Source organism: Drosophila gunungcola, assembly GCF_025200985.1.
Source record: "Drosophila gunungcola strain Sukarami chromosome 2L unlocalized genomic scaffold, Dgunungcola_SK_2 000007F, whole genome shotgun sequence".
NCBI classification, from domain to species: Eukaryota; Metazoa; Arthropoda; class Insecta; order Diptera; family Drosophilidae; genus Drosophila; species Drosophila gunungcola.
This window is the reverse complement of record NW_026453162.1, coordinates 1773663-1795587: the sequence shown is the minus strand read 5'-3', so window position 1 is coordinate 1795587 and position 21925 is coordinate 1773663. Positions and strand designations below refer to the sequence as shown.

Genomic DNA, 21925 nt, shown 5'->3' with positions numbered 1-21925 from the left:
CTTTGACTTGTTGTGACACAATGTTCGCTATAGCTTGCTCAGATATAGTTCCTGCACCCTGTTTTGCCGTTTACGCTGTCTGGTATCGTGAGGATTCTCTTTGCAGATCGGACAAGCATTTTTGGTCTTGGAATACGACTCGAAACAGGCTTTGTGGAATTTATGGCCTCATTTAATTTGCAGCGTTGGTGCCCACGCCAAGGTCATTTTGCATAAAACGCATTTGGGTGCAGACCCAGCGGCTTTCTCATCGCTCGACACCATTCTTACTTCTAAATTTAAAACCACTGGGCCCAAAACTTTTAATTAATCTTAGTTAGATACCCGTGACTGTTGTTGTTCGACTGCTTTCCGCACTTTCAAACTTTGAGATCAATGACCTCCTCAGCTTGAACAGATTTTCGCTCGTCGCGAACAGCGAAAAAAAACAATGAATAGTACAAAATGTTTTGCCAGAATAATTGGTTCTGCAATCCCACCAGTTATTTAGCTGAAATAATTGTAATACCTAAAAACGTAATAACTTAACTAACCAGAAATTTTGAATGATTAAAACAAAAAATATTATAAAACATTTGACCAACAAGCATAGCTTATTCCCCTGCGAATAAGTACTGGCCTTGAACTTATCCAAAATTGGCAACTTTAAAGAAACCAAAGAAAACAAAGACAGCAAAAACGGCGCGCTAAACAACAATAAACAGCGCTGCTGCGAGGGTGGTCCGCTGTCAGTTGCCGCTCCTAAGAGATAACCAATGACTGATGACCAAGCGACTACTACCTGCGCTTTTCTTTGCTAAGAATGAAGCACTTAACTTTTGCCATCATCTGTGGCCTGCAACCCCCTTGTGAAAGGCTGTTACAATAAATCCTATGCAGATGCTTGATAAAGGATTATGCTTTGGCCCATAAAGACTTAGCCCCCTACTACAGCAAATTATCCGTAGTCAGACGAATCATTTCCAAAATGATTGTCAGCCTGCTTCTCCTAAGCGTACTGATATACCGTACTTTGGGGGCTACCCTGGTATAGTGTATAGGAAAGCTAATGTTCCTCTGCTGCTTCCGTTTAACGTGGCCGACTAACCTACTACTGATAATTCGGATAGTCTTTATTCCAAATCGCCAGATCGGAAGTGCAGCGGAACTGAGAGAACTTTTGTTTTGAAAGTGAACGCCAACAGCTGTCATAATATCCAACACCCTGACTAAGCCACTACCGATTGGTTTAGCTCATAGCCGAATTGCTGACATCCTACGCAGAGAAAAGAAAGCTATTGATAGTATGAGTTTGTGAGCACATTTAAATATGCGACGGAAACGATGGTCGCCAAAGAATTAATAATCATTATTGTCTGAACTATATATAACTGTAACGAATCACGAATAATTTAGGTTTCAAGCATAATAAACCGGAAGAAGAGAACTCATACTAAAATAGGGGAGAGGGACATCGGTTTCTTTTAGCAGAAATAAAGTTTCAGTACACCTCCGATGACCGAGGAGGTCTTCTGCCCGCCCTACCTATGGCTATCATATCCTTTTGTTTTTTCATTTGTTGATGACCCCTTTTTGGGCCTAGATACCCTAACCTACTGAGGCTTCTTGCTAGCTGTGGCAAAAAAATAGATGCTTAAAACATTATAAAAATATTTATTAAAACTAAGGCGAAATAATATTTTTAAAATACACATTAAAATCGGGGGAAAATAAATATATAAATATTGGAATCGACATGCAATAAAATATATAATGGTAAATATAAAAATTTAAAAAAATATATAAATGATGTCAAAGTGCAATCAATAAAATTAACAGTATATCATGACACAATAAAATTCAGCTTGGACAAGTTATTTGCTTAAGGCAGAGGACAGGAAGACTTTAAAAAGGCGATTGGGTTGCGTTCACCCAAACATATAAATGCATTAAAATTTTTTAGTTCTTCTGCTTTTGTTTACATTTTTTTAAGGACCCTAGCGAACGGTAGTGTATAATTTATTTTTTTTTTTGTAACTGAATTAATTAAAAGGTTTGCTTCAAATAAAAAAATAGACGCAATATAGGAACAGTCATAAAGGGGTGATATTGCGATTTATATTAAATTGGGTTAATAACGCTCTCTTGAGCTCATCACTCACCAATTTCCTACTACCAAAAAAACTCAAAAATCGCCACACATTCCTTATTTTTACTCACTTGCTAGATCACTCACTCCATTCGCACACCAAAGACTAATAGAAAAAAGCACTAATACTAATTTAATGCTATTGATTTTTCTACATTGCCGCAGCTTTTGCTGCTTATTTTATGGTCGGGGCTGAGGATTAGGCTATAGGCGGAACGCTCGATCTCGCGCCGAACACTGCTTTGATCGCCGGTTTCTTTTGCGCTTCTGCTGGACGCCCGTCCGGGGTCTTCTCCCTCTCCTTTGGAAGCGGTGATTTTGGTGGCTTTTGCGCTGTGGTGGCTTCACAGCACTGCAAAAAACATTCTGGTGCGCCTGCATCCTCCGATTCTACGGGTTGCGCTTGCCTTCGCCGATTTAGAGTGTTGCTTCTTGGGACTTGGGGCGGCAGCCCCCCTAGAAAAACTAATAGACCTCATTTGCTTCTCACTCACCCCTGGATTAAGCCGTAATCCCACTAATTCTGGGCTATTCCTTTCGGGCTCCTTGGCCGTGATACTTGCTGCTGCTGTTGGTGGTTGCCTCGCCTGATTGAGCACCTCTGCTTTGAACTTTATATTAAACACCACTTCCTGAGCCAACTAATCAGTTTAGATGCCAAACTAGGAATGGCGGCTAATGACGCTGCCATAAAGGCGGCAACCTATCTCTCCACCTAATTGGAAAAATTCTCTCTCTCTGGGAAATTCTGACACTTCGCCCTGTTACCCCGATTCATCAAACCCTTCTAGGCCACCGATCCTCCCCAGCGAGATCTAGTTGGCGCCACCGATTATTACTTTGCATCTAGATGGCGTTGGACCATCTGCAGCTGCGCCAAGCGTTACAGAGTTAGAGATTACATTGTCCTTCGGACTGTGTTCAAGTCAGTCCAGCAGAGAAATGGAACTTGAGATGTGTGGCTTTCAGAGGCAGACGCGTGGCGGTTTTAAGAATCTTTTTGGAGTATTAAAACAACTCACTGAAGGGTTCAAAGCTGTAAGTGAACAATTTAGTAATTTCAATTTTAAATGTTTGTAATAGGTCTTTACCGGCACCTAGCTCACTAGCCGTTTTCACTGGAGAAGTTGTAGAGCAGCCCGGTGGATTAAAAGCTTTACAGCCAGAGGTTCGTAATTCCCTTCATCAGAAAGTCGGAGTAAAAATGTTCAAAGTGTTCAAAATGTTGGTGGTAGTGGTAAAAATAATCTTACTGTTTTTCCCCATAGGAAACCTTCATCAGAAAGTCGGAGTAAAAATGTTCAAAGTGTTCAAAATGTTGGTGGTAGTGGTAAAAATAATCTTACTGTTTTTCCCCATAGGAAACAATTATTTTTTTCTCGATTTACCCCCGAAACAACATCTGATAATGTTATGGAGTTTATTAAAGAAAAATACCCATCTCCAATAATTATAGTTGAACAATTTAAATTTTCATACGCTCGCAAGATATCCTCTTTTAAAATATGAATCTTTTAACTGATGATGAACTAAAAATAAATATATTTGCTCCTAAAAGACAAAAAAATTATAATCAGCCTCCGATTTTATAGTCTGTTTCAAAAAACTGAACACCTATATTTCTAGCCTATCAAAATATTGGGGGACTTAGTATGAAGCTACCTTGGCTGTTCGCTGACTCCTCTGCCTTTAATGAATATAAAAAGTTTCTTCACAGAGACGTGGCTGAAACCGGAAATTTCCAACTCCGAAGTTTTTCCAAACAACTTTAACACTTATTGAACTGATCGCGTTTCTCGTAGGGGAGGTGGGGTGCTAATTGCTGTGAACTCCAGTCTTACATTGGCCATAATTCAGACTGATAACCCTAATGTGTTAGAATTTGTTAGTTTAAAATCTCCCATCTCTGGATTTGGAAATTGCCACCAAATTATTCTATAGCCTTCTTACTCTAGTAGATTACAATTGCTTAATTTACCAACTCTTGTGAGTCACAGAATCATGCTTGGAACTATTTTTATAAATGAGTTTGTGTTTTTCTCGCGAACTTAATAATTGCCCACAATGCTAGAAGGGTGCGTACTTGATTTTTTTGGGCCACTTTTGGGTACTTTTGTATTGTATTGTGTTATATTGTATTGTATTATAATACAATACCGTCCTTAATCCAGTTTGGGCATATGCCTATGGAAAAACGATGCGTTAGTATCGTAGAAAAAACTAGAGAGCTTAGCCAAAGATATTGAGAACTAACACTGGTAAAAATATTCATTAAGATTTAAATGTGGGATCCGTTAAAAATGGAATCGATAAGGTGAGAGCTAAGCCTAAGGTTAATCTTTATACCCTTCCTAAAAGGCTTGCTAGTCAGACACTACTCCATCGAAGAGACTTCTCATCCACTAAAAGTAATAGGACCGTTGTCTAATAATTAATTGTAATAAACTAAATAAATATATTGACTTTGCTACAGCTGACTTTTAACGCCTTGCTTTGGCTTATCCTAAGAAAACTGGTATTGGTCATGTGTATGATCTTTATTCCTTTTTTTGTTATTATTTATTTAACTGTCAATCGTCTCAACTGACTTTTCCGCAAAGTCAGATTCGCCTTTCAAGACAGCACACAACAAACAGACCTTACTGGTAGCAGACTTTCCCTTTTCTGCAGCCATGCTTCAATCTTTACTCAAACGGCGAGTTCCTTGAGAGTGTTACATGATAATATAAACTTAGGTGTCTGCAAGACTACTATAAAATATAAAATATACATATATAACATTTTTTTTTCTACGGACTCCTTGCCAATCTTAAAATCATCATTATGTGAGAGCTCACACTAACAGGGACCCGAACTCTCATTCAAGGCTTTTTCGGTTCGACAAAATGACAGCTGATTTGAGAAGCCAGATAAATCAGATAAGTAGGCATTCCACAGCTATGTTGGATTGATTCAATCAAAGCAATCCTTTGTTTTTATGCCTTTAAACACCTTTGCAGCATTTAGTAACTTTTTTTCGTTCCAAAAAATTACAATCGCACAGAAAACCGATATGCTTCTATGACAAGTTTATCATTTGAAGGTATTTGTAAATTAACAGCTTACTTGTATTATAACTGTATAAAATGAATTATTAATTATTAATTATAATTATCCCAAAATTTTGCAATTATAAGTAAGTTACCAAGTTTGCATATTTTTATATTGTAATATATCAGTAACCAGCAGTATTTGGTCTTGTTATTCAGCCGTTCAATATGCTCTAACTAGTTCTGCTTTTTCAGCTTCTATTTTAGACCTTACCGGAATGAGCGCCGCCCAACTGGAAGTCCTGAGTACAGAAATCAGTCAGAAGCTGGTGGCAGACATGCGCCAAGGCATGATTATGTATGGTACCATAGCGCAGCCCAACTTCTTTGAAGCAAAGGCAGCAGAGCTGCTGGAGCGCTACGCTGGAGGTGAAAGCGCCAACCTGCAACAGACAGTGGCCCTTGGTCCTTTTAAACCCATGGACTTGAGTGGATTTGCGTATCCCGCCGAGGTGAAGGTTGTTGATGGCAAGACCTACGTGGTGCACCGTAACTGCACTGAGGCCAAGAGGCTGTCGGGCTACGGTGCCTCTGCTCAACTGAACCATGGATTTTTCGCCAATGACAAGACATCTCTTCCGCTTAGCAGCACTACAACCACCATTACGCGAAAGAAGACCTTCCAAGACTGGGTAAGGGGAAACATGGAACCAAGCGTTGTCGGTTACAACTCAGTGGTTAATGTGGATAGTCAGTTGAACAACAGCGTCTTCAATCAGATGGCCCTTGCGTCGCCCGGAACCAGCACGACCGTGTTAGTTCACAGCCTTAACAAAACTATTTCAACGAATCCGGACGGACCTATTACCGTAGGTGGTTCCGAGTCTCAACAGCTCTGGAAAGCTGGCAATTTAGTTTTCGATAGGCAGCAGCCCTTCGCTCATATGCAGATTCCGCGGGACGAAGAGTGGAAGCGCGAGGAGCGTGAGAGGCTCTTTTGGTTTCTGACCACGCCGCAACGACTTGACGACTGGCAGCAGCAGCAGGAGGAGCGCCTTCTTGGCGTTGTTCAACGATATCAGATAAGTTTGCCCATGCTAAAGGAGTTTCACCGCCATGAACTGGCCCGCTACCAGGGTCTTCAGGGGCAGAACGAGCCGCAGGTTCAGGACACAGGCGGCTGGCAAAGGCAGGAGCGCAGTCGTTGGGACTGGCTGATTCAACAAAACGGCTTTACGGCAGAGGAAATAAGGCGCTGGCAAATTGAGAACGACCGCAAGCTTGCCCAGACGGCCCAACAGCACGGCATCAGTCAAAACCAATTACAGCAGTGGCAGCGCGAAGAGTTGCAACGCCTTCACATGCACTTCAACCAGAACGAGTCGCTGTTACCGCAGGTACCATCAGTTCCACAGACCACCTATAACTTCCCTTTGACAAGTTCCCAATCTGAGGATAACACTGTGGAGCAACAGCGTCTGGAGGCACTAATACGTCAGCACAATGCCACTATTGCCGCTCTCCAAAACTCGATTATAACCGACCAACAACGACTGAAGAACCTTTCGATCAAGTACCAGGGTGACATGCAAGGTCAAACGCAGTGGCTCCGCGGTGAGGTGGCACGAATCGGTGGCCTAATTAAGGATCAAAACGATCAGGTTACCAAGATCACTGCTTGGCAGCGCTCGGAGCGCTCGCGCCTTGAGAACATACTCACTCAACACCGCGGCTCTGTGAGTGATATGCAGCAACGGATATACCAAGATAGGAACTACCTGCAGAATCTGGCCACTAAGTATAAAGTGACCGTTGAGGAGCTAGAGAAATGGCAACATGAAGAATTGCGGCGTCTTCAAATGCATGGACAGCAGCAACTGGAAGATCATATTAAGGACTGGCAGGCCAGCGTAAGCAACAACCTGCGCGATATCGTTGGTCAAAACGAGCTGAGCATTGAGGAGTTCCGTAACTCCATTGTCAACGATCGCAGTCATTTGGAGGAGATGGCGCGCATCTATAAGGTTAAGGTGGAGGAGATCGAACAGTGGATCAAGAGCGAGCTGAAGAAGTTGCAGTCAGAGGGTTTGATAAAGGAGGTGGAGCGAGAGTTGAAGAGTTGGCAGCAGAAAGAACGTGAGCGCCTTCAGGCCATTGTGCAACACAATTCTTTGACTGTGGAGCAGCTGGAGACTAAGATCAAAAACGATCAGGAACACTTTTTTAAGCTAGCAGACAAGTACAAGATCAGCGTCGAAGACATGCAAGACTGGCTAAAGAAAGAGCTGTTGCGTTTCCAGAGTGAGGGACTGGTCAAAGCGGAAACTCTGAAAGACTGGCAGCAATCTGAGCGCGCCCAGATCTCGTTGCTGGTGCAGCAAAATAAATACTCGGTCGACGAGTTTCAGCGCAAGATGTTAGCTGACCGGGCACGCTTGCAAGAACTCTCCAACACCTATAATGTCAAGGTATCTGAGATAGAGCAATGGATCAAGTCAGAGGGCGATCGACTCCAACACGAGGGTCAGTTGAGTATGGAAACACAGCTCAGCAACTGGCAAAAGATCGAGCGCCAGCGCCTCCTGGACCTTATTAACAAGAATAATTTATCCATCGACGAGATAGAGTCAAGGATCGGGAAGGACCAGACTCACCTCTACAGCTTGGCCCAACAGTACCAAGTACGTGTAGAGGAAATCGAGCGCTGGACTAAGCAGCAGATCCAAAAGTTGCAGGACCAGGGGCTGATTGAGATGCAGAAATTGAAGAACTGGCAGCTAGAGTGGCGTGGCAACCTCACCAACATGGTACAGGACCGCGACTTCACCGTCGAAGAATTTCACAAGTGGCTGCTTAAGGACCGTACCCAATTACAGAATTTGGCCATGCAGCACAACCTGCAGATCGAGGAAATAGAACAGTTTGTTAAGAAGGAAGAGCAGCGCTTTATCGGCATGGGCCTTTTAAAGCCAAGTGAGAAGCTGACCAATTGGCAGGAGGTGGAGCGGTTGCACCTAAGGAATCTGGCCCAGCAGCAGTACAAGTCCACTGAGCAACTGGAGGCCCGCCTTAAACAAGATCGTCAGCTCCTTGAGCGTCTGGCCCGCCAGTACAGCGTCCAGGTGGAGGATATCGAAAGCTGGATGAAGCAGGAACTGGCGCGCATGCGGGACGAGGGTCAGCTTCAGATCAACAATCTTACCTCTTGGCAGCTGGCGGAGCGCGAGCGTCTAGAGTCCCTAATTAAAGAAAACAAGCTATGGAGCGCCGAGGAGTTGAGAACCGAGCTAGAGAAGGATCGTGAACACATGCAGACAATGGCATTCCAGTACCACACCTCAGTCGAGGATATTGAGAAATGGCTTCATAGCGAAATCGATCGACTGAAGCAGCAGGGAAAAGTCAACATTGAACAACTGACTGCATGGCAGCGTATTGAGCAGCAACGAGTCCTATCGCTACTCCAGCAGCACTCTAACACAACTTTGGAGCAGTTCCAAGCAAAGGTCAGTTTCCCTTCAGTTTTATTCTGGGTTAAGTGGGTAAAATGTTTTTGTGAAAAACATTGTAAGATCACAAAAGAGCAGTATTAAGATTTTCATATTTTTAAATAAAATGAGTACGCTTATCATCAGTAAACTATAATAACCTTATTTCAATGACACGTTTGAGCACAATCACTGACTTTTAAAATTAGTTCATACAGAAACTCTCATAAGGCTGAACATGACGTTAAGAATTGAAGTGCGAAATAAATGTGTATAAAAGTCTCTCTCGTTGTTTTTATAAAACTGTGGCTGCAGAGGGCATATCCCTCAAATATCTTTATCAGCTCCTGTTCCTCGTCGTCCATGTTGGTAAATGACACGATTGTATTAAGGATATGCTGCTGAGAACTTAGGAGTTCCATATACTCGTTTGGATTTGTAACCATGGAAAAAAAAACTAAGCAAATCAAGATTAGCTCTTCGTGCCATTCACATTTCGGTGTATAATTATTACATACATACATTTTCCAATGAATCACGCACTTTTACAAAATCCAGTAATGTGTTAATGGAATCTGGTCATAATATCATATTATTCAAAAACTGTTCTTAAATGTATATTTTCACTTATATTTGGTAGGAGTTCTTGAAACATAAAAATGTTTTTTTTCCCCGCATATACTGCATATCTTGACTAAAACAGTGCCAAATGCAAAAAATAACACAAAACACTTTAAGAATGATGTTTAAAGATAGGGTCAACCTTGTGGTTGACTCTTTTTTTCAGTTCTTTTAGAAATAGAATTTGTAAGTTTAAACTTCAGAAATACACTTTTTAAACTTAAATAAAACTTTTAGGTCTTTTAAATGGGCAACCCCCTTTGCGAAGGTCCAGTTTTCAGAACAAAAAAAAAAAGATTTGAAAGAACTCGAACTATTATGGAAATTAAAAAAAAATTTATTTTATTTTGGAGTCCACCTGGTAGACGGCTTTCTTGGCACATCGAAGATGGAGTGCAAAGTTCTTTTGTACAATGCAGTCCCTAAACCATTTTTTTCCGAACTATGGGGAAACGCATGCGTTAGTAACTTATGTCAAACTAGACACTGTGTGTGATTTTCTGTGCATTTCTCGACAGATATCCATTCTTTACCAATGTATATTTAAACTCCGTCATTATCTTCAATTAACTCAGATAGTTAATTCCAATCAGAAGCTCTAAAAGTCGGAATTTAGTAACCTAGTTTATTGTACAACTCAATTCTAACTGACGTGTTTTAGTGCATCCTGCTGAAAACATTTGCTTGTCTCCTTGCACTCACCACGTCCTTTTGTCCGTTTTCTCTACTTACCCCTGTAGCTATCAAATGTAAATCGATTTTATTTGATAAAAAACAACGCGGAACACTGCACTAGCCAAGCTTCTACCTTACACAACTTTCGGTATAATATAAATAAACATACTTGGTATTGCCACTCAACTTGTCTAACGCCTATGTATTTAGTAAGCCAAGGAGTTTCTTCCTTGCATATGGGGTGCGTTACCATAAGTACCTTGCTTGACGAGGGTTTGGAGATCATATATTTTTCCACGAACTTTTGGATATACTTTGACATGCATTCAAACCAATATTGTTCATAAACTTTGTTTGGGGTTTTTGACATACATGGTGCATTACAACCCCGTACACTTGATTAATAACCGAAAAGCTTAAAGCTCTCGTAATTACAGGTAGGCAGCGAGGATTGCCATTTCTCTCAATTTTGCGAAACACAATCCTGGCTTTGTCATCTTACTATACCCGTCACGCTGCTCTTCAGCTATTAGCTAATGATCTGTGACCGTTGCTTAGTTAACACTTAATGCAACCACTTAACTTACGGTTTTGGACTTTTCAGAAATGTGATTTTGTTAAAAATATTAAACGTGCGGCATTTGATTTCCTTTGTGATTCTCTACGCTACCCTATCATAATGTCGTGCTTAATTATCCATCAAAAAATAAAACTTCTAGTTTTATTTCAAAAATATCCAAAGCTGCCAATATTTGTAAGTTACTTTTAACAATATTAGAACTGCCAAGTTTAAAAATCTGTTTCCAGCCAGCAGTGACATCACCATCTTTCAGTTTATTTCTCTTGTCATTCTTCTCAGCTCTCTCTTTGTAACAAAAATTGCGCCACACTCGGCTAAAGTGAATCTCCTCTCAGCTCGGCACGCTCTTTGCAACCCATGAACTTTGTCGACAAATTGAATATTTAAGACCATTTAATGTACATATGTTTTGTAGATGTAGCTAGAAAGAGGGGGAGACTACAAAAGCTAGAGGTTTGTGATGCAGCATGTAGTTTCTAGTTTTTTCTATGCAGCGCAAGTTTATTTCAAAGCCACGCCCACTCTAACGCCCACCAATCGCAACACACCAAACATGTTAGACCTTAGCTGTTGTACAAACAATTTTAAAAATCGAGCTATTATTTTGGAAGTTATTTAGTCCTCTGACGTGCCTCTGCCTCTGCCCGGCCGCTTTTCGGCCGCTGCTCTTCCGGTAATAGCTGATGTAGACAAACATAACGAAATACTGTTAGCGGGGAGTGAGGGTGCTGCACGCTCTTAGCTTCTAATGTTGGTTGTTTTGTGGGGGACGACAGTTCATGTTAGATGAACTTCATTTTAGAGGATGGTCCGGTCAAAACGAAAATGCACCAAACGAAAAGTGTCGCCGAAGGAAAATGGTGTACTTACAAAAATTTTACAAAGATGAATAGGTTTAGGAGAAAGAGCATAAGTAAAAATTAAGAAAACTGGTGCTGTTGGGGCCGGTCTAACAAAATGTTATAGTTGTTATTCTCTTGCCGAGGGTATTATAATTTCAGTCAGAAGTTTGCAACGCAGTGAAGGAGACATTTCCGACCCTATAAAGTATATATATTCTTGATCAGCATCACTAGGCGAGTCGATCTAGCCATGTCCGTCTGTCCGTCCGTCCGTCTGTCCGTCTGTCTGTATGTCCGTCTGTCCGTCCGTTTCTACGCAAACTAGTCTCTCAGTTTTAAAGCTATATGAATGAAACTTTTCCAAAAGTTATATTTCTATTGCAGGTAGTACATAAGTCGGAACGAGCCACTATAGCATATAGCAGTTGCAGTTGCAGTTGCAGTTTTTTATTTATTTTTTTTTTTTTTTCGACATATAGTTATGGTTAAATATTTCAGAGTTACGGTTTAAATTTCATCAAAATCGGACAACTATATCATATAGCTCCTATAAAAACAAAAAAAATATTAAAAAAAAAATTTTTTTAAATGTAACTTTTTTATTTTGTAATTTTTTTTTTTAAATTCTTTTTGATTATTTAATTATTTGACAGTTCAGAACTAGGCTTTTAATTTTATTAAAATCGGAAAACAATATTATATACATAGCTGCCATAGGAACTCAAATAATTGAGCTGCAAATCATCATAGCTACAATGCTTTTAAAAATACACGCAAGTAAATCATAATTTTATATGAATACGTCTTGCCAAAGTTTGCTTCCTTTCTTTTTTTGTATTGAAACCCATTTTTATAACATTTTCTTCACCAAATTAGTGATGCATACTTTTGGGAGAAAATGAATGCCCAGGCAGTGTTATCTACTCTGAACTGAGAAAAGTCCGTTTTTGTTGCTTAATACCTTTCGAAAACAACTTTTTGGGGCTAAGGGCTAATCAACAAAAAAATAAAGAGAAATCGTTTTTAAAAATTGCAAAAAACTGAAAAATAACTAGTTTTAAAGCAATGGGAGTACAAAGCTTAGATGATTTCTCGTCATACTTTTTTTCCTTGTCGAGGGGGTCCGAACTATTACAAGTCATTGCCCCTTTAGGGTTGGGAAGAAACTGAGTGTCTAGGAGCAGCTCTAGTGTTTCATGGCTGGTCTTTGTCCACCTGCCTAACGGATATTTTAGGTATACTGTGGTCGGTGGTCGACTCTATGCTACTGCAAAAGCGTGCCCATTCTTAACGTTTGGCCTGTCCTATTTCTTTTTTGTATACCCGAAGTTTCCTATAGTACTCAGGATATTTTCAGTGTTGTAATGTTTAACCTTGCTAAATTGTTGTCTGCACTCCTTTTTGATGTGCGTTAGGATGGTAGCCCGCCATGTAGGTTTAGGGTTTGGTTGCTGGTGTCTGTGATGATGTTTACTGTTTCCTCTAGTTTTCCCGGGTGTTCGGAATATATGAAGGTATTGTTTCTAGGTTAGTAGCTAAAAGTTTAGTGTAGTACACCCAATTACTTTTCTTTAAATGTGTGATTTCTTCAAGGTAAGGGTATAGCGTATTAATGGTAAACTTGATGTAACAGTGGTCAGATAAGGATTCCCTACCCTACAGAGCTGTATTGTCGAAAAGTAAAAATCTTTAACATAAACTTTTAAAAATAAACCTAAAATTCTGAAATTTTTGGGAGACTAAGGTAGAATTTCGAAAAAATATTGCTTGCCAGTTTGACCACGCCTTTCCACCGCCCCATAAAAACCAAATAACAAAAAAATCCATGTATAGCGTATTTCTTTAAAAACAAGAAAGAAAGCAAACAAGCCGAAGTTCATATACCCTTGCAGCTATTGCAAAAATTAAATATTTTTTAAAACATTAAAATTATGTTTTACTTGCGTATGTGGTTCAAAACATTGAAGCTATGATGATTTGCAGCTCAATTATTAGATAGTTTTTTATATATTTGAATTATTTCTATGGGAGCTATATGATATAGTCGTCCGATTTTGATGAAATTTAAACCGTAATTCTAAAATATTTAACCTTTACTATATGTCGAAGAACTAAAAAAAAATTTAAAACAGCGAAGTTAAAATTTTTGTTGTATTTTTTTTTTCGATTGTTCCTATGAGAGCTATTTGATATAGTCGTTCGATTTTGATGAAATTTAAACCGTAATTCTTAAATATTTAACCTTTACTATATGTCGAAGAACTTAATTTATGATTTTGATGAAATATAAAACGTAATTCTGAAATATTTAACCATTACTATATGTCGAAGTACTAAAAAAAAATTAAAAACAGCAAAGTTATATTTTTTTAAAATTTTTTTTTTCGATTGTTTCCGTGGGAGCTATATGCTATAGTCGTCCGATCCGACTCGTTCCGACTTATATACTACCTGCAATAGAAAGACAACTTGTGGGAAAGTTTCATGAAGACAGCTTTAAAACTGAGAGACTAGTTTGCGTAGAAACGGACGGACGGAAAGTCGGACAGACGGACAGGGCTAGATCGGCTCTCCAAGTGATGCTGATCAAGATTATATATACTTTATAGGGTCGGAAATGTCCACTTCGCTGCGTTGCAAACTTCTGACTGAAATTATAATACCCTCTGCAAAAAAAAAGAAGATTTCCGAGTCGTTTCGAATAACCTAAACGATTCAAAAAAGAATTACTATACGTACCAACATAAAAGCTACAAAGGATTGCAAGTTGTCAAAAGGAATAGAACCCGAAATCACGAAATCACAGAGTCTTTAAAGGAAAAATGATTCGTTGTCAAAAATGTGATAAACATAATAAACAGAAATAAAAAGTCACAATTACTTTTCAAAGTCGATCTGAGGCCAGTCTGTTAAGCCTGTGGAGACTGCCATGACTCTAAACCTTGTCCTGCCAACAAATAAAAGTCTCTAATACAAAAGTTTAGTAATTGTGGAAAAAATCACACAGCAGCCTCTATTGTCCTCTCTATGATGAGCTGAAACTCGTATTCATCGTGCAACAACGGTACGTTGTCTAGACAACACAAAACGTTCACTTTACATCGCAAACCACATCTGAAGTTTTCTTCGGTAGCCAGACCCTCGTTTGGCCCTTCAATCACCACCCACGGGATCTCCTATGCCAGTGCTATAAGAACAAGAACAACTCACGCAGTGCTGAGAACCGAATACATCCAGCCAGCCTTGGAACAGCCACAGAGCAATATCGAAACTATGATGATCACTTGCCAACCAAGTCTAATGTCATTCATGAAAACCACTTTGCAAAACCTTAAATCAAAATTTATTGAAAAAGATGCTTGCATCTCAGTAGCCCAAATAAGCCTTGTCTTGCCTACGAATATCGCTCATGATCACAATAATCAGTATCAACTTACGTGTTTTCAATAGATCCGTAGAAAATCAAGTTTTTACCTAGTATTTTAGGACGTACAATTTAAATCTTCGGTGTAAAATTTGGACAATCTCCTGTTCTCACTGTGAACATTGTGAACCTGCATCGCCACTGACCTTTCAAAGTTTAAAAACGATTTAAAACAATTAAAAATCCCAAACTTCGAACCTATGTTTTTGTGCATCGAACCCGTCATCTGCACTTGCGAATCGAACCTAGATTTAACGCCTTGTTTTCAACAACTTTTGAACTTCTACATAGTCACTTACCCTACATACATGCTGTAACCATGGCATCGTCTAACAAGCGTCTGCGCATCAAGAACAACTACTGCAACGGGATCAGCAACGAGCCTATGTCTGATGCCCCGTCACCTCAACTGCTAGAGACGCTGAACTTGCGTCTCGAAGAACAAACTTTAAAAATAACTGGCCTTTTCCAAAATCAAGGACAAGATGAAGGAGTATTAATAATCTGGAGGTGGAGGTCTGCGAACTGAACATTTTGAAACAAGGAATGGGGGAGATAGAAGCCAAACTTTCTTCTCAGCAAATGGCAACTCAGGCCTGCGACTTACGCATGCACGGAATTCTAGAGAGTGAAAATCTGAAGATCCTCTACAACAAACTTGGTTTTTCGCTGCAGCTCACTCCGCCGCCCAAATTTACGGAAATTTTCCGGACCAGAAATACGCAAATTTGTTCTATGTCATTATAATAGAAATATATTGTTTTTAAAGAGGCTAAGAAGCTTAAAAATCAAACAATTTTGTCAGAAGACTACACTCGCAGAGGCCTTGTGCATGTCCGCTGCGGTGATAATATGATTTATGTCATATCTTGATGTCCTCATTTTTCTAGAGCGCGCTTCCCAGTAGGTCCTCAATATGTTCGACTATACTGAAATAGATAGTTCCATAGCTACGAGTTTAATTGGTTCCTAGTTAAGCAATAAAAGTGTATTAAGTTTGTCCATATTAATGCACAGATTCTTATGAAGAAAATTGATGAATTTAGATGCTTGTTTGTTCAGTATAACGTTGATGTTATTTGATATTTGATCTTGTCCGATTTTAGTGATCTGTCTATTGCGTGTGATGGTCATGTTATTTACCGTGCAGATCGTTTTAGTCACGCTGGTGGTGTCGTTATTTCTGTAGGCAAAAATTGAATTGTACCGTTAAATGTAAGCACCCAATCGATAGCGAAATTGAATATCTACTTTTAGAACTTTCTGGTAAAAATCTTTCTTTGAAAGCATTGATTGGATGCATCTACCGGCCGAATCGTAACATTGACAATGCTCCCTGGAAAATGTTTTGTCTGAAATATTTGTTGACTATACAGACGTTATTATTACTGGGGACTTCAAAAGCAATATCTTAAGAGAAAGACATCTGCTCGATGGTTTCGAATCTATTGGCTTGCATATTTTTAACAGCAACATTGAATACCTGTATAATAAATGTGCAATCCAATGCAAAATTCCTTGGATACCCATAACATTAAATGAAACATAGCGATCCGTGACGCATGTTACAATAAGTGGAAGCGATATAAAATCAATTTTTTTAGAAATCATAACACTCGGGCGCGTGATTAGGTTCTACAGATCATTAGATCTGCAAAGTGTGACTTTTATGGGTCCAAATACAAAATCTAGCAATTGCAATGTGGCGTGAACTTAATAATATTGGAATTGGTAAAAGGAAGCAGTTTTCCCCCCACCTAGTGGACGTCATTGATCTGAACTGGAAGTTTTTGCAATTCGATGTACCTAAAACTACATGCAACAAGTGCCTGAATTAATTAATTGGCAATAGCCTGGGTAACACCTTAACATGAACCAAACATATTTCCAAAGCAGCTTGGCCAACATATGGTTTTCTGAAACATCTTTTAACTTCTCACTCGTTCTTGCCAACTCAACTACGAATGCTAGTGGCCAAAACAATTCTAGTTCCCACCCTGTTTAACGGTGTTGAAATTTTTGGGCATTGCGACACTCAAAATATGCAAAAATTATCTGTTGCTTGTATTTCAATTGTCCGGTACGTGTTACGTCTCCGTCGTACTGACCACACTTCCCATATAAGACAGAGAATTGACCTTAAGACTTTAATTTATTTTTAAAAAATTTTGTGCACCTGTGAACCGTCTTACGTGTTTCAGAAACTTCTTCGCAAAGAACACAAAACTTTATCATCCCTAGACAATTTTTTATAAATGCCATTCGCCTATGAAACAATCTACCTAACGCTCTTAAAACCCTCAGAAGCGGCGTCCACCTTGACATGCGTCCACCTATTTGGCGGAAACAAATCAAAGCTAAGAAAATATGGATTATAAACGCCCATTCTGCCCTCTGCGCGGACTAAATGGTCCTGCTCTACAACTCTACGCTTAAGTTACTCTGAACTAACGGCTCCCAGCTGTGGGGTAATGAGAGCTATTCCAGCATCGACATTATCCAGCACGCTCAATTAAAAATCCTAAGAACAATCACTTGGGTACCATGGTATATATTTGAAACAAAAACATTTACAGATATCTGGGTTTTTCACCCGTAACACCAACGAACCTTTTAACCAAACCATCCCACAAGGTGTTTAACCCGGGTTCTCAACCGAACCCGCCTACAACGCAATGACCATCTAGCTCAGCAATAATTACTAGAACCCCTTTATCTTGCGTCTTGACTGTAATATAGCATTTTAATTTAAGATTTAATACACTTATTGTTAGTCTCACTGACGAGAAGATTAAATAAATAAAATGTAAATGTAAACAGAAAAAAAGCTCGAGAGTTGGTGAGAGGAATCTTCAGGTAGCTTAAGTGGCGCCGTTCTTAACGGACAAACGCCTTGTGGACTAAAAGCAAAATTAAAATATACCATATTCTGAATATGGTTTACTGGATACCGCAATGTCAAGCAAGCCGTTAATAAATTCGTGCTGCTCTATGGTGTGAAAAGATTGTTGTTTCATCAGGGGACAAAATCGCCATTGGGGAATTTCTTTGAAGGGGATGAACTTGAATTAGAAGAATAAATAAAGATGTTATGATACAAATCATCCTTACTTTTTATCCACAGTAGTATATGAGCAATATTTATAAAACTAACGGAAAAAGAAAAATTTATACACAGGATTCGATGTCATTCTTTTCACTTTATTAAATAAATAATTAGTTTGAAGTTTGAGTCAACAGCAATCAAGACTTCACCTCCTCGTTTGAATGGACGATAAAACCTATAATTTGTGTACATTGAGGTGTCCCTAATATGAAGAAAACAGTTTTTTTTTTTTTAATTTTTTAAATGCATACCCGCTTATTTTTTATAAATGCTAAAAGAAATTTGATTACAAAATGTTACCTTTCTAGCATTATTGCAACCCGTGCCGACCGATCTACAAAGTTTATCCAAAATCCTATTTTGGTTTAATATTTCGGTCTGCTACGTTATTACGATAAGTGAAGTCAGTAAAAGTTAAAATGAACTTGCATAGACAGTAGTATTTATTTAGAACATAAAATAGCTTTGATCATCCAGGGTAACTTTTCTGTAGTGTACTTTTTTTACAGTCTGGATAAAAATTTCTGTGTTCTTGAACACAGCGCAGCAAAAACTGTTTTTGTTCTTCTTTGACGTGATAAGCCCGTTAAAACCCTGTACTAATTTAGCAGCCCTTTCAGCAGTGTCATTTACCACCTTTAAATGACTAATTCTAAAATTTTCTTGAAGAAAGCTGTCGTCGATCTGCAGTCGAGATAGAAATTGTTTCCTTTTATCTGAAACAAAATCATCGAGCGTTTAATCTTAAAGAAAAAAACAAGTTGAATAACAAGAAAAATATAATAATTATACCTATAAAAATATCTTACCTAACAACTCTTGCGATAATTCTTCCCTTGATGGAATATAGCGTTTTCAAAAATTTGAACTTTTGGCCCTGCTTAAGCTGGCAATCATTTTTGTCTTAATTTGGTTATCGACTTCGTCAACTCGCGGTAATCGTCTCTTATAAAAAAAAACTGTGCTTAGTTGTGTCTTATAAAAAATTAACAAAGACGAAATTTTTGTTTCGGAAACATGTGCATTTATGAAATGAAGGCACAGTTGAATGTCATTTGAATCGATTTTTTTTAAATTATCTCTGAACTTTTTAAAGAGCGGAATATAAGAGCTAATAGTAATTTGCTTGGTTTATCTTGGTTTGAAAAGCAGCTTTCAGGACCAACTTATAAACATGATGACGACAAGCGAAAAGCAAAATTTATCTTTCTAAGGTCTGTTCCAAAATAGCACAAGCTCCATTGAAACGACCAGTATTCGATGCAGTCATATTTGTACCTTATTTTGTAGGTTCCAGTCAAACAAAGTAGTTTAGATTGCTTTGGCCTGATCTTTTCCAGAAGAACTCTCTAGTTTTCGGTACTGTTCTCTACCATCAAATGAAGCAATAATTTTCAAGCGTTATTCCTTTTAACTTTTTAACTGTTCTCTACCATCAAATGAAGCAATAATTGGCAAGCGTTATTCCTTTTAACTTTTTAACTATTAACAATCCGGGTAATAGTTTGAGGATGTCAGGTATATTGTTTTATAATTAAGTTTTAATTGCTTCTGCGCTTGATTTTCTAGTCTCAGTACGAATTCGCTGAATCGATGATTTGTTGATAGGAAAATCCTCGCTGCTCATATCAAGCGCTTCTACTACCGCCTGAAGAATGTATACGGAGTCTCTTATACTCAACTGGCATCGATCTAAAGCTTCGACAAGTTTAGGTGTGATGAGATTCTTTCTACCACTTTTTATACTTTTTTCAGAGCAAGCAACGTATAGCAAAACCAGTTCAGGATTTATAAGATCTTAGTCCGAATCTTCCGAATACTGTAAGTTGCTTGGTATAGAAGTAGATGCAAAATCCAATAGCTCTCTTTGCTTTATACGCCTTTCCTCTTCTTTCAATGGTTTTTGCCTAGCTCTTTCTCCTTTCTCCGTCAATTTTTTGTCCAGACCAGCTAAATATCGTGGTCGTCCTGATTCTCTTTGTTTATTTAAAAATAGTTTGTCTTCCTCTATTTTTATTATTTTCAAGGCATCAGCATTTGCAATATTATGACTTGTTTTAAAATTCTTTTCTCGGTCCTTAAAAGCGGCTAGAGTTTATTTTACAAAGTTTTTGCAGCTCTCTCCAAGCATAGTACAAATCCATATGTTTTTTGACGCAGTAAGGCAATGCCCTTGTGGGAATTCTTGCTTTTTCCCAAAATTTTAAACACTACCTAGTTTAGCTTGACTTGCTGAATACTATAAACATATTGGGTTATTATGAAAGTTTTAAGAAGGTATGCATAAAAATATATCGAACATGAAAAATAAGGGACGAAAAATTTCGAATCAAAGAATCTCCGTTTTAAACCAGAAAACTGTAAGCAAAACAGAACAACAAATAAAAGAAATCGGATAGGAAAGAATAAATGAGAAGGCTAGGAAGAAGAAGTCGTGTGGCTCTTTAATGGCATTTCGTATTTCCTTTAAACTAATCTTTTTATACTCATTAATCGTAGAGTAAAAGTGTTTATTGTATTCGTTAATAAGTATGGAACAGGTAGAAGAACGCGTTTCCTACTCTTTAAAGTGTACATATCCTTGATCAGGATTAATAGCTGAGTTGATCTATCCATGTCCGTCTGTATGTCCGTCCATATGAACGTCGGAATCTCGGAAACTATTGTAATTTTGGATTTTTACGCAGCGCAAGTTTATTTCAACACGGAGTAAAGCTCACTCTTACGCCCACAAATTGCAAAAGTAACTCTGTGACATGTAAGACCATAGTGTTTGTTGTGTGTTTCAGCCAAATCTATCGGTAAACACAAACATTTTATTTAAGAACTTATTGGGAAATATGTTTGGTAATAACGTCATTGCTTATTTAAAACAGATGTCGTACATGAAGAGCAGCGAAGAGCATGTTCGGAAATAATTTTGATAGGGAAACTTGTCAATGTGTATGTGTTTTATACTGTTCGTGTATGCTCTGGCGCTGTTCTGCATAAGAAAGGGTTGCTGTGGCGTGGTGGGGTGCAGCCTGCTCTTTGATTGTAGTGCAGCTCGGCAGTTGCCGCCACCGAAAACCCGACTGTTTTCTGGGGGAACATATATTTTGAAATTTGTTAGCTGAGTAACGGGTATCTAATAGTCGTGGATCTCGACTATAGCGCTCTCTTTTTATACCCGTTACTCGTAGAGTAAAAGGGTATATTGTAGGGTGAAAGTAGAAGGAAGCGACCTTATAAAGTATCATGATTTGAGTTTACCGCACTTGTTAATCGTAGTTTTTTAAATAAACAAAAAACTGATATTATCTTTACCGATTTTTCGAAAGCTTTTGACTCGGTAAACTATATAGTACTAACAAAAAAATCATCATTAATGGGTTTTCCCCGAGGTTAATGTTGTGGATACATTCCAATATCTTTAACCGCTCTCAAAAAGTGAAATTCAATAATACAACTTCCAAAACATTGTTTTAACGATCATATTTCGACGATTTCCAACAAAGCTTTTATGAAAATTTGGTCAATGGAGTTTGATGACCCTTACACAACTAAGCTTTAATACGTTTCCCTTGTCCGGGGATCTTTAGAGTATGGTTTGTGCATATGATAGAGTATGTTCAAAAGCAGTTTTTGTTATTTGTTCCAAGAGGTTTTAACTATGACACTAATCGACGGTTGCCATCTTATAGCGATACGTTAGGTTTAATTGATTTGCCCTCCCTGAGTAATTGTAGAACTTGTTCCCTTAACAGGAACGTACCGTGCCGTCGTCGTTTTCGGCCCTTGTCTCTTTGTCTATGTGATTGTGCAAGTCCACCTATGCCCTTTATGACCCTTTCCGTGTTATTTGTGATAATTATAATTGTCTCAGTCATGTTTTGTTGTTCAAAATTTCTTTAGCGTGTAATTACAATAATTTGTTAACTTTTTTGTCATATTCTGATTCGTGATTCTATGTGCCTACCACTCGATGTGAGCAGGGGCACATCGTTAAAAATTTCCCCGTAATGTGGTTTGGCATCATAGAAGATAAAAAGT

At 38.6% G+C, this 21925-nt stretch overlaps 1 protein-coding gene across 2 annotated transcripts in view; it reads left to right on the top strand.

The window, feature by feature from the left end:
* The window catches only part of LOC128253195 (tiggrin), a 55553-nt gene that overhangs the window by 10100 nt on the left and 23528 nt on the right, over positions 1 to 21925 (top strand). The window contains exons 1-2 of one of the 2 annotated variants that reach the window (XM_052981419.1): positions 5139 to 5210; positions 5413 to 8663. In XM_052981419.1, the coding sequence (XP_052837379.1) occupies positions 5189 to 5210; positions 5413 to 8663 (3273 nt within the window). In that variant the 5' untranslated portion in view covers positions 5139 to 5188. Of the gene's footprint in view, positions 1 to 5138; positions 5211 to 5412; positions 8664 to 21925 lie in introns of those variants that run through there. The other variant, XM_052981418.1, reaches the window with a different exon arrangement.